At 40.4% G+C, this 13,916-nt stretch overlaps 1 protein-coding gene across 1 annotated transcript in view; it reads right to left on the minus strand.

The window, feature by feature from the left end:
- Cep192 (centrosomal protein 192) overlaps positions 1 to 13,916 on the minus strand; it is a 153,271-nt gene that overhangs the window by 123,184 nt on the left and 16,171 nt on the right. Inside the window, exons 6-10 of the mRNA XM_070028853.1 lie at positions 11,136 to 11,276; positions 9,470 to 9,627; positions 7,548 to 7,698; positions 3,902 to 4,091; positions 516 to 604 (exon numbers count right to left, since the gene is read on the minus strand). Coding sequence (XP_069884954.1) covers positions 516 to 604; positions 3,902 to 4,091; positions 7,548 to 7,698; positions 9,470 to 9,627; positions 11,136 to 11,276 — 729 coding nt within the window. The remainder of the gene's footprint in view (positions 1 to 515; positions 605 to 3,901; positions 4,092 to 7,547; positions 7,699 to 9,469; positions 9,628 to 11,135; positions 11,277 to 13,916) is intronic.

Genomic DNA, 13,916 nt, shown 5'->3' on the forward strand with positions numbered 1-13,916 from the left:
AGTAATCTCCCTCGGGCAGCCCGCAGCCAGGAGACACCGTTGGGGGCCGCGCCCGGGCCCGGGCCCCGCCGCCCACCTCCGTGCTCCGAGCCTGCGACCCCCGCCAGACCCAACCGTCACTAGACAGCGGGGTCTTGTGGCCGCCACGCGGACCGAGACTGTAAGAGGCCAGCCTCCCGCCCAGGTGCACGCCGAAGGACCCACGCCCCGTCTCACCCAGCCCACCACAGCCGGAACACAGAACTGAGCAAAACCCTTCACGGGAGGGACAGCCGGAGATGGCGGGGGCCAGCCACTGAAGCAAGTGCGCATGCGCACAGCACCCGAGCCCGCGACAACCAGAGCCAGCCGTACCGCGCGCCCCCAGAGTTTACGTCTGTTCGCGGCACGAGGGAAGGGGCGGGGACTCAGAGCCAGCCTTGGATTGGGCAATGGGAAATGACAGCGCCGGGTAGAAGTCTGTGATTGGCTTGGACGGCGTGTCCCTGGATTTGAAGCTGCCTGCGATCAGCTACCGGTCTTCAGCTTGGAACGGAGCCGAAGGCGCCTCTTTGGAGTTGTTGGCCAACTTGAGAATTGCGTCTGCGTTATTCAGTTTGAGCACCTAGGTCGCCTTATGCACAAGGAAACGTTGCTGGTGAGCGAATCGCTGGTACATTTCGCCTTACGGAGGTAGATGCAGACTTTACCTTCCACAGTTAACTAGCCGTAAAAACGTGTCGTTTCCCTTCAGTCAACCGGTCCCTCCTTGGAATCTAGATAGTTTGTCACACCTGTTGCCTCTCTGGAGTAATAGAGAAGTTGGTCCCAGTCGGAAATTAAAGTTACCATCCCGCGACCCCACTCCCGCTCCCCTTTACTGGGGCTTGCTAGGCCTTCTTGCTCAAGGCTAGCATATACACTTGGGCCACGCCTTCGGCCCAGCATTTGGCTGGTAGAGATGGCAGTTTATGGAATTTTCTGACCAGGATGGCTTCGAACGACGATCCTCCAGCCTCCCGTGTAGCTAGGAATAGTGTGGGCCACTGGCACCTAGCTTCATCTTTTTTTTAAGCCCCAAGTCCCATCACCACCTGCTCACCACCCTTTATACTGACACTATTAAGATAACGCACTTCCTTGTTGAAAAGGAACTATTCAACTTGTGGGTGAGGACGAGAGGGAAAAACTGGGAGAAAGACAGGGAAGGAGTGGCATAGTCCAAAAAAAAATATACTGTTTACCTTACTTATCTAACTGTAACTCCTCTGTACATCACCTTTATGATAATAAAAAAAAAAACTAACGCACTTACCTTTCATTCAAAATTTCAAGTTACCATTCAGTCCTCTATCTTAAATTTGCTGATATATAACCTCTGAAGGAAAAGATATCCTGCTTTTCCAAGGCTAACTCATTCAACATTTTCTGAATGTCTTTTTTAAGGCTTTCATTGCAGTTTTAAGGAGTAAAAAGTGAAAACACAAAGTTGAATTTAAGTTACTGTTCCTGAGATTAACGTGGTGGAGAAGGTCGTGTATATCTGATCTCTTCTCAAAATACCATATAGCTGCCATTCCTGGTTTACCTCTCCACTAGACCTTATACCCACAACCTTCCTTAAAAATGCTATTCCTAGGCAGTGGCTCTGGGAGCCTCGTGGACGCGTGGCCGATACTCGCAGTAGGGTGGCAGTGCAGGCAGGGCGGAGGTAACAGCGCCCAGCGCACCCCGCGCCTTCGCAGCCACAGCAGCAGCGGCGGAGGCACCCCCCCCCCCCCCGCCATCACAAGCCCTGAGCTGGTGCAGCCTCATTGGCTCCCATCATGGCTGACCAGCTAACCAAAGAACAGATTGTGAATTCAAGGGAACTTTCTCCTGTTCGATAAACATGGTGACCACAACATCACAATAAAGGAACTTGGGACTGTCATGAGGTCACTGGATCAAAACCCAACAGAAGCTGAATTGCAGGGTATGATCAACGAAGTGTGGATGCTGATGGTAATGGCACCATTGACTTCCCAGAGTTTTTGACTATGATGACCAGAAAAATGAAAGACACAGATAGCGAAGAAGAAATCTGTGAGGCATTCCGAGTCTTTGACAAGGATGGGAATGGTTACATCAGCGCAGCAGAACTACGCCATGTCATGACAAACTTAGGAGAAAAACTAAGAAATGAAGAAGATGAGATAATCAGAGAAGCAGATATTGATGGAAATGAACAAGTGAACTATTAAGAATTCGTAGATGACGACTGCAAAATGAAGACTTTCTTTCAACTCTTTCCCCCCCAGAAGAATCATTGATCTTTTACTTACCTCTTGCAAAAAAGAAAAAGTTCAGTTATTCAGTTTCTATATAGCAAAACTGAATGTCAAAAGTACCTTCACATAAAATCTGCATGTAGGGGCTGGGAAGGTGGCTCAGTGGTAGAGCGCTTGCCTTGCATGCATGAGGCTCTGGGTTCGATTCCTCGGCACCACATAAACAAAAAGAAAAAAGCTGGAAGTGACACTGGCTTAAGTGGTAGAGCGCTAGCCTTGAGCTGAAGAGCTGAGGGACAGCGCCCAGGCCCAGAGTTCAGGCCCCACGACCGGACCCCAAAAAAAAAAAATCTGCATGTATTGGTTGGTGGTCCTGTTCCCTAAAGATGAAGCTCCATAGGAGTTTTACAATATACTTCTTCCACCTTAATGGAAAAAAAGAAAATGCTGTTCCTGCTGCAGTGCTGATGGCTCATACTTATAATTCTAGCTACTATGAAGGCCGAGATCTAAAGATCACAGTTCAAAGCCAGACCAGTCAGGGCTGAGACTTTTACCTCCAAAAAGTTAGAAGTGGAGCTATGGCTCAAGTGGTAGAGTGCTAGCCTTGAGCAAGAAAGTTCAGGGACAGTGCCCAGGCCCTGACCTGAATTCAAGACCCAGGGCTGGTGTGTACATGTGTGTGTTTGATGCATCTCAGCTTTCTGAGTAGGTAGGATTACAGGTATAAGCCATCAATACTCAGCTAAATGTAATGTTTATCTTTGTTTTTTTTGTCAGTTGTGGGGCTTGAACTCTGGGCCTAGGCACTGTCCCTCAGCTCTTCAGCTCAAGGCTGAGCCACAGTGCCACTTCCAGCTTTTTCTGTTTATGTGGTGCTGATGAATCGAACCCAGGGCCTCATGCATGCAAGGCAAGCACTCTACCACTGAGCCATCTTCCCAGCCCCTAATTTTTATTTCTTTGAGCCTTTTTGTTTTTGTGACATGGTAAGAGATAAGTAATTCTTATTATACCTAAAATATATTATATTTTGTAAGGCAAAAGATTCACATTTTTTAAAATATTTTTATTAAATAATCTACTTGGATAGTAATTACAAAACTTTAAACAGTAATTCCAAAAAATGAAAGGTAAATTTCTTTAAAAAAAAAACAATATCCAAATTATGTTTTGCTGCTTTATACACAGGAATGATTTATTTGACATATTATATTCACTTGCAACATCAGACTGTAAAATTTAAAACATTTCTTAATATGTGTCAAGTGACAAAGTTGTATTCCATAATGATAGGCTTTCACATTAACCAGTATAACAAAGCAGGAGAGACTTAAGACTCTGGTGAAAGTTCCAAATAAAATTTACAAAATGGGTACTTTGAAATGAACTACTGTGTGATTTTCAGTTAATATTGCTTATACGCATCTCATTTCATCAAAGGTTATCAACCAATAAAGCCAATGTTCCTTTGATGCAGACGCACAAACAGGTTTAAGGTTCCAAACACTGTGGTTGTATGTAATACATGCAAGACAGACCCTAAATAAGAAAACTCTTCTGAAAGAAAAAGAAAACAAAAAGCAGCCAGGAATGAAAGCATTTACAAGCATTTGAACAAGGCCTTTACACATTAATTCAGTGCTTTAAACCCCTTCATTCTCAGGTAAGGGATTAAGAGGCCCAGAGAGATATCGTCTGCGAGGGTGAGGATACTGGAGGTTGGCAGTGTCAGCATCGCAAGAGTGCTCTACCAGAGGAGGAGGAGGAGGAGGAAGGAGCTGGGCATAACTGGACCATCTCGATCCAGCCCGTGGGGAATCCAGAGGGGGAAAGAAATACCTGAAACAATTAAGACAGGAACCAAACACCAAAACAAAACATAAACGACAGGGAAAAAGAAAACAAACAAAAAGAAAACAGAAGAAAAAGAGAAAAGTAGTAAATACAAAGAGAACCAAAGAGGAGAAAACACATGCTAGAAAAAAAAAAAGCTTTAGTATATTCATGCCAAAACTAACAGAACGTAATAGCACAAATCAAGACCCTTAGTCAAATCAAGACTGCTTAAGCAAGTATAGAAACTTGAAAGAAATACAATCTGTTAAAACTTAAAATGTCAAAAAAATTATCATTATGTTACAAAAAAAGACATTAACTTTATAAATTTAAGACATTTGACACTATTCTATAAATTTACAAATCTAATGTGTCTTCATTTTGAAAGCAGTGCTCCATCTGTTTCAGCAGCAAGCACACATTAGTAGTAGTGCATACATGATACTAATAACCAATTTCAGTATCCTCTCACATAGCACATGGCTGGCTACCGCAACATATTTTTGATGAAATACAATCATTTGGACATATTTTTCTACAAAAAAAACTTAGACTAGCCACAGAATTTTGATACATAAAAGAACTCAAAGAATTATTATGCCCTAAGCCGGGCGCCAGTCGCTCACGCCTGTAATCCTAGCTACTCAAGAGGCTGAGATCTGAGGATCGGGTTCAAGGTCAACCCGGACAGGAAAGTCCATGAGGCTCTTTATCTCCAGTAACCCAGTAGGAAACAGGAAGTGGCACTGTGGCTCAAGCGGTACAATGCTCACCTTGAGCTGAAGAGCCCTGGGACAGTGCCCAATCCCAGAGTTCAAGCCCCACAACCAACAACAACAACAAAAAAAAAATTATGCCCTACTATTCTTTAGCCATTTTAGAACTTACCCGTAATATTTATGCATTTTAGAAATGTAAAGACTTATAGTTTTATCAAGTCCTGAACTGAGATATGAATTCACTGAAACAGAAAACTAAAGAAAATCCTGAGACATAGAATGTAAATTAATTTGCATGCATCTTTTCAGCATAGTTTTAACTGCCTCTCTTTAATGTTTCTCGATTGTAGCCTGAAAGAAACTAAGCTGCAGAGGAACACCATACAGATACACATGCAAATATTAGAAACATTTACTGCTTTAGTGACTATGAACTGAAAATTTAAAGGATGTTTCTATTTTACTACCAAATGCAAAAAATACCCCCAAATGCTTCTCTTGGCTACAAACTGTACAATTTACTCTCTACTCTAGTACTATTTTACTAATTACTTTCTTACTAATATTTCTTAAATATTACAAAGAAATGACAGTTGTGTGGAGTATCACGTATAAAGCAATTCTTGTAGGTAAACAAATTAGCACTCAAAACAATCTTTATGAAAAATATTTATTCAATCTTCAAATGAAAATTATAAAAATTCATCATTTCAGCTTATAATTGTAGAAAACAGAAGAAATATGCCTATATTCTCCAAATGGAATAAAATGATAGTTCCCCTCCAACCAACTACTAATAAGGATGATAATCCTTTTAGTTTTTAGACTCAATTTAATTTCCAGAACATTTCAAAAAATTGTTTTGGTGACAATGTCTCGACCAAAAGGCTCTCCTTTGTATTTCAAAAAGTTTTAAATAGTGTCAACAAACTGACTAGTACAAAAAGATGATATACACTGTATTTTTAAAGGCCTTTTGAATTGTATTTAGTAGTAAGCAGGCTGGTGTATCTTGGGAGAGGTCAAACGGCGCGGGGAAAGGGGAAAGGAGCTTGCTTTCCATTCCTGTGTGCATGCAACAAGCAGCAAAACACCAAAGTTACTCCAGTTAGCTTGTACTCAGCTGTGTTTTCTGTTAAAGGACATAATACAAATGGAGAAGGGAAAATGCATCACAGATCCAAACACAAGTGGTTATTGAACAACAAGAATACAGATCAAAACATCAAAGCTATTTACTAAAGAAAATATGCATAACAAGCAGCAAGTCCTAAAATCACATTTTTAAAATACTATTTTTGGGGTTTTTTTGGTTTTTGTTGGTTGTGGGGCCTGGACTCTAGGCCTAGGTGCTGTCCCTCAGCTCTTCGGCTCAAGGCTAGCGCTCTACCACTTTGAGCCACAGCGCCACTTCCAACTTTTTCTGCTTATATGGTGCTAAGGAATTGAACCCAGGGCCTCATGCGTGCAAGGCAAGCACGCTACCACTGAGCCACCTTCGCAGTCCAAATATTAACTCTTTGCTTCATGAAATCACGATCTGCCACTTTCTTTATCCTGAAGTTATCTTGACAAAAATACTGTATATAACCTTTATAATAACATTTTTAAAAATTTAATTAAACTTCCTAAGTCAAATAACTAGGTGTTTTTTAATAAAAATGTAACCAATATAAATAACCAGTTCAAGAAAAATGAAATATAGAATACACACAAACTAGGATTTGAAGTTTTCTGAACTCTTATTCCAAATTATTCATGAAAACACATCAAAATAATTTTACCTTACAAATTTACATGTCTGAAACATGAGTATGAGAATAAAAAGATGACTCTTTAAAATCACATTAGGTTTGTTTTGTTTTTTGTTTTTTTACCAGAATTGAACTTAGGACCTCAAGCATGGGACAAGAGTTCCACCCCTTAAGGCACACTCTCAGCTCTTTGTTTGAGCTGGCCTGGAAATTCAGAGACCCTCCTGTCTTCTAAGTAGCTAGGATTACAGACATGAACCCCATATCTGGCTTATTTTTTGGTGCGTTAATTTATCTCCTTTTTTTTTTTTGGTCATGGGGCCTGAATTCTGGGCCTGGGTGCTGTCCCTCAGCTCTTCAGCTCAAGGCTAGCACTCTACTACTTGAGCCACAGTGCCGCTTCCAGCTTTTTCTGCTGAGGAATGGAACCCAGGGCCTCATGCATGCGAGGCAAGCACTCTACCACTGAGCCACCTTCCCAACCCCCTTATCTGCTATTTTAAAACTCAAGATTTTAGCTTTTATCATCTAGTCTTACCAATGTTAAGTTTAAGATACAAAAGCCAAATCATTTAACTCACTCTATTATACAAAGCCTTAACATACCTTATTTAAAATCCTAGTTTATCTTGATACAAAGGCCACCATACAAGTAATTAAAAACACTGATGAATATCTAAATCTGCAATCCTCACTATTAAACATCTATTCTCACTGCCATAGAAGCAAAATACAATTTTAAAGCTTTAAACTTTTTTATTGACAGACCACTGTATCTCAGGATACAGCTTAATGGCCACACAATACCTGTAAATATTAGGACTAAAGCTAAGAGTGGATTTCTTAAGTTCTAATGTTTTAAAATTATGTGTGAATCTCTTCATTCCATTTTTAAATTCATGAATAACACATCTTTAGTAAGACTACCAGAATAAGAAGATAATTAGAAAGAAGGTAACTTCTACTTTTCCTGTAAAATAGCCTACCTTCCAGAAGAAGATCCGTTTAATGAGTTTTGAAGATTTGGAATATTTGAACCTAAGGAAGGAGTTGAGTTTCCCTGCTGAGAATTTCCACTGACTGGACTCCCATTACCTTTCAAAATACCAGTGCACTTCCAATTGTCCATATAGTTTGCTGGAAGGAAAGTGGTCAAACATATTAATGTGATTAAGAGTCTCATGCTCTTCAGACTGAGCCAGCTGGGTAGTGATAGTTTCATTAACATGATTAAAACCTATGCAAGCACAAAACTGCATCCATGTCCTAAAATTATAAAGAAATAAGATAGAAAACATACTATATTTCTTTCCAAATAAGCTATTAAAGACAATATTTAAATAAAACGTCTCACTTGTGTTTAACAAATTTTTAAATTCATTTTCTAAAGAATTAGTAATTTTAAAAAATTAGTAATTTAAAAACCATGTCCCTTCCTTACAAGATTAGCAGAGACAATATCACAACACTATCACATAAAAAGGTTAATATCTAAATAAAACCTTGATTTTTATCTTTTTCTGTATTAGTGTAGACTAGAACTCCAGCCTCATACTCTTAGCTTTTGCATTCAAGTCTGGCATTCTACCACTTTCGCCATACCTCCATTTCCAACTCTTTGCCAGTTAGTTATGGACTTTTTTGCCCGACTGGCTTGGATTCTTTTTTTGGTCGGTCATGGGGCTTGAACTCTGGGCTTGGGTGCTGTCCCTGTGCACTTCAGCTCAAGGTGAGCGTTCTACCACTTGAGCCACAGCACCACTTCCAGTTTTCTAGTGGTTTTTATTGGAGATAAGAGTCTCATGGACTTCCTGACCGGACTGGCTTTGAACCAAGATCCTCAGATCTCAGCCTCCTGAGTAGTTAGGATTACAGGTGTGAACCACGGGAGCCCAGCTTGGCTTCAATTTTTGATCCTCAGTTTCATCCTCCTGAGTAGCTAGGTTACAGGTCTGAATCACTGGCACATGGCCTTTGATCACTTTTTTTTTAAATCATTCTTAAAATAAGGAATAGAGACAATGGAGATGTCTTCTTGGTTCTGGCAAGGTTAAGTTATGTGAGTATCTAATATTTTTAGAGATGGATGTTTCTGTGGGAGGATATGAGTGGCTTTATCCAACATGACTTCATTCATTGAATACAACTGCAGCCCTGAAGTTGTGATCATACATATTAATATATAGAGTAAATGCTTTTTTCTATTGACAATACTGAATATTATAATTACTTGAGTTTTAAAAGTTTTTTTCTTCTTCCACGTGAGAAACATTTTACTAATGGGTATAGGTAAACTCACTGGTTTTAAGTAGTTAAAAAAGTAATTTCCTGAAGTATTTCAGAGTTCTTTTTTTTTTTTTTTGTCAGTGTGGGGTTTGAACTCTGGTCCTAGGCGCTGTCCCTCAGCTCTTCAGCTCAAGGCAAGCACTCTACCACTTGAGCCACAGTGCCACTTCTGGTTTTCCAGTGGTTTTTATTGGAGATAAGAGTCTCATGGACCTTCGTGCCTGGGTTGGCTTTGAACCATAATTCTCAGATCTCAGCCTCCTAGATAGCTAGGATCATAGGTGTGAACCACTGCACCAGGCTAGAGTTCACATTTTAAAATGAAAGTTCTAAAGTAAACACAGAAAGCAAGCTAGGCTATAATCCTAGCTACTCAGGAGGCTGAGATCTAAGGATCACGGTTTGAAGCCAGCCCAGGCAGGTAAGTCCCCAAAAGACTCTTATCTCCAATTAACCACTCAAAAACGGGAAGTAGAGCTACAGCTCAAAGTAGTAGAGCACTAACCTTGAGCAAAAGAACTCACAGATAGCACCCAGGCCCTGAATTCAAGCTCTACAACCAAAGGAAAGGAAAATTAAAAAAAAAAGAAAAACAGAAAGCATTAATCCACTGAAATCTTACCTTTCCACAATCTGACACAGCCATCATCTCCAGAAGATGCTAGTACTGTTCCTGTTATGTTCCAACTTACTCGCCATACCTGGGAATTATGATTATCAAACTGAGCCACTATATGGATTTCAAATTTTGTTGGCCCACCAGAGGAAGTAAGTTCTTTCCTATTAATTAAAAAAAGGAGGGAAATTCTGAGGAATTTTTTAAATGTACATTAATACACATATATATGCTGAACTAAATAACAGACACAAATATATTTACTACATGTTTTATAATAAATAATGTGAACAACTGTATTCCACCCATGAATATAGCCCTTTAGCTAGGTTGGTGTCATTACATGTGACTTCCCCAGGATCTAAAGTGATCCCAGCCTCTAAGTGGTATAGAGTGACTGTTTTCTAGAAGGAAAAAAATGAGGCTATTACTCAAAACAGGTTGAGAAATAAAATATATATGATTAACTTTAAAAGAAGGAATAGCAGAAAGGAAAGCATAGAAAGAAAAAAGAAGGGCTGGGAATGTGGCTTAGTAGTAGAGTGCTTCCCTAGCATACATAAAGCCCTAGGTTCAATTCCTCAGTACCACATAAATAGAAAAAGCAGGAAGTGGTGATGTGGCTCAAATGGTAGAGCGCTGGCCTTGAGCAAAAGCAGCTCAGGGACAATGCCCCAACCCGGAGTTCAAACTCCAAGGACTGGCAAAAAAAAACAAAACAAAAAAACTCAGGCTCAGAATTCAAAATTAAAGCTTAATAATAGAGCATTCACAATGCTTCAAGCCTAGTTTTTCCAAAATAGACTTATTTCTCATTCATTCAAATATGTTATAAGGTATCAACTAATGAGAAATGGAAACAACTTCTACCATTAGGCCTCACCATCCTAGGACCAATGGGATCTTCACAGTGTGACCTAAATTTCAATCTACTGTAACTTTAGACAAGCCAATCACTCTCTCTCCTCTCTCACTCTCTCTTGCCCCCTCTGGACTATGGCCAGGATGCTGAGAGGCTGCTCTCTTAGGTTTTCACTAATAAAACCTGCCTTTCATAAAGGTCACTTCAATCTTGATCCTCATTGTCTGCACTAACCTTAAACACTTTTCTTATTCCAATTACATTCATGGATCCACTCATTATTAGCATTTGCCTAAATAAAAAAAACTAAGTTGGGTTTAGTGACTATGCCTGTAATCCTAGCTACTCCTGAAGCTAGATCACAGTTCAAGACCAGCCCCACACTAAGTTCACAGAATACCCATCTCAACCAATAAAAATGAGGACATTGCTTTGTGTGCTGTTATCCAAGTTACTTAGAAAGTATAAACAGGAGGATTACAGTCCAGGCTGGACCAGGCAGAAAGTAAGACACTATTAGAAAAATAACAATAGAAAAATGGACTGAAGACATGACCCTAAAGGGATACAGAACCTTCCTAGCAACTGCAAATCCCTGAGTTCAAACTCCAATACCACCAAAAAGAATTAAGAAAATATAAATTTCTCCTTACTTAATTTCTCATCTCAAAAAGTCATATACTTTACAAATAAGGAAGTTCATTCAACAACCATTCTTCAGGGCATGGTTTCCTCTATTCTCTCTTCCACAAATGTAGATAATCAGGAGACAAGAATATATTCAAATTCATGACTGTATCTAAAACTCACCTCACAGGCTTTAACGTAAAAATTCTTACATCTTTGGTTGCTACTGCTAGAATGTGGAAAGATCTTCCCAAGTTTGGAGCAAACGCAATATCATGAACAGGATCAGTGACTGTCATAAGTGTTTCAGCCTTTGCATATTTCCTAGTTGAGAAAACAAATCACATTAAAATTTTCAGAAATAAAACACACAAAACAACACATTATTGTATATCAGTTTTTTTTTTCATCTTGTTTACCTCTGTAGTGAAGTGACCCCCAAAATGACATAACTCCTAATCTGCCCCTAAACTGGGAGTATGACCTTACTCAGAAAAAGGGTCTCTGAAGATAAAAAAGATCTCAGAATGAGTTTAAATATCATCAATTAAAATGAGTCCTGATTCCAAGTGCCTTTATAAAAGAGATACAGAGATGCCATGTTATCACAGAGGCAGAGACTTAGAGAATTGCTGCCACAATCCAAAGAGCTCCTAGATTTACCAGAAACTGAAGGAAGCTAGAAGCTAACCATTTCAGAGGAATCACATCCCTGCCAAACACCTTGATTTCAGATATCTGGCTTTTAGAATTTGTTGTGTTTTGGTCTTGGGGTTTTTTTTGGTTCCAGTCCTAGGGCTTAATTCAATGCAGGGCCTGGGCACTGTCCCTATGCTTTCTTGTTCAAAGCTAGTGTTCTATCACTTGAGAAACAATTCTACTTCTGGCTTTTTCCTGATTAATTGAAGAAAAAAATTTCATGGACTTTCCTGCCCAGGCTGCCTGTGAACTGTGATCCTTAGATCTCAGCCTCCTGAGTAATTAGGATTACAGGCATGAGCCACCAGTGCCCAGCCAGGAAAGTTAAGTCAACAAATTCCTGTTGGCATTTAGCCACTCATTTTATGGTGGTTTGTAGGGCAGCCCAAGGAAACTAGTAAAGCCCCAGCTCTGGGCATTTGATGAGTATAACTTAAAAAGTTAAAAATTTAGCTGAAATGAAATGTTGATTTATTAGCTAGTAGTATCTATTGTTGTAGCACTACTAGACCTTGAACTCAGGGCTTTGCACTCTCACTGAGGTTGCTCTCAGCTGGCATTCCACCACTTGCCACACCTCCCACACTTACATTTCCAGCTTTTGCTGGTTAAATGAAGAGTCTCAGATTTAGACTGGCTTTGAACTGAAATTCTTAATATCTCAGCCTACTGAGTATCTAGGACATAATTATAAGAAACCAGTCCTTGGTATAATATCTTTTTTTTTTTTCCAGTCATGGGTCTTGAACTCTGGGCCTGGGCACTGTCCCTCAGCTCTTCAGCTCAAAGTGAGCGCTCTACCACTTGAGCCACAGTGCCACTTCCAGTTTTCTGGTGATTAACTGGAGATAAAGAGTCTCATGGACTTTCCTGCCCGGGCTGGTTTTGAACCATGGTCCTCAGATCTCAGTCTCCTGAGTAGCTAGGATTACAGATGTGAGCCATCAGTGCCCGGCTGTATATATTTTTACGGAAGAAGTATAGAGCATGGCGTGATGGTTTGTGACTGTAATCCCAGCTGAAGCAGGAGGATCAAGAGTTCAAGGCCACCTAGGCACCAGTGGTAGCAATCTCTTACATGGTAGAACTCTAGCAATGAGCAAAACAAGTCAAGTGGGCTTGAGGTCCAACATTTAAGCCCCAGTTCTGGCGCATGCACACATGCGTGTGCGCACAGGCGCGCGCACATGCACATACACACACGCACACACGCACACACGCGCACACACACACACACACACACACACACACACACACACACGAGTTATATATAGTTCAAGGCCACCCTAAAAAGGTGGGGGAGGGAGCTGGGAATGTGGCTCAGTGGTAGAGTGCTTGCCTAGCATGCATGAAGCCCTGGGTTCAATTCCTCAGTACCACATAAACAGAAAAAAAAAAAAAAAAAAACAGAATTGGCACTGTGGCCCAAGTGGTAGAGTGATAACCTTGAGCAAAAAAAGCTCAGGAATAGTATCTAGGCACTCACTGAGTTCAATCCCCAGGACCAACAAAAAATAAAATAAGTAAGTTAAATTTTTAAAAAGGGAGGGGGAAGCTTTGTAAGTATCTGAACATAAAGAAAAGTGATTTAAAACAATAGAATATTTTTAAATGGCAAAAAAAAAACCCATACAATTCTATTTCTGTGCCTATAAAAAGAGAGTAAGAGGGCTGGGAAGATGGCTCAGTGGTAGAGCGCTTGCCTTGCATGCCTGAGGCCCTGGGTTCGATTCCTCAGCACCACATAAGCAAAAAGAAAAAAAGCCAGAAGTGGAGCTGTGGATCAAATGGTAAAGCACTAGCCTTGAGCTGAAGAGCTGAGGGACAGTGCCCAGGCCCAGAGTTCAGGCCCCACAACTGGACCAAAAAAAAAAAAAAAAAAAAAGAGAGAGAATAAGAGTATATAAAGGAGCCTGAAAGTCAGAGCTATCTACTCAGTCCTTCTAAGTCTTAAAGTAAGTATTATGAACATGACTGAAACATACAGTCTGTGTGTAGGAGGGGCACAGAGGTAAGTTCATCCCACTATTTCCACAACAGTTTTCTAAAATACTGGTGTTTACCAATGTAATTGACTTTTGTTTTTTTTTTGGCCAGTCATGGGGCTTAAACTCAGGGCCTGGGCCATTGGCCTTGAGCTTTTTCCACTCAAAGCTAGCACTCTACCACTTTGAGCCACAGCACCACTTGTGGTTTTCTGCTGGTTTATTAAGTCTCATAAACTTTCCTGCCTGGGCTGGCTTTGAACTGCCATCCTCAGATCTC

Source organism: Dipodomys merriami, unplaced genomic scaffold (genome assembly GCF_024711535.1).
Source record: "Dipodomys merriami isolate MVZ:Mamm:240054 unplaced genomic scaffold, mDipMer1.0.p SCAF_2, whole genome shotgun sequence".
NCBI lineage: Eukaryota > Metazoa > Chordata > Mammalia > Rodentia > Heteromyidae > Dipodomys > Dipodomys merriami.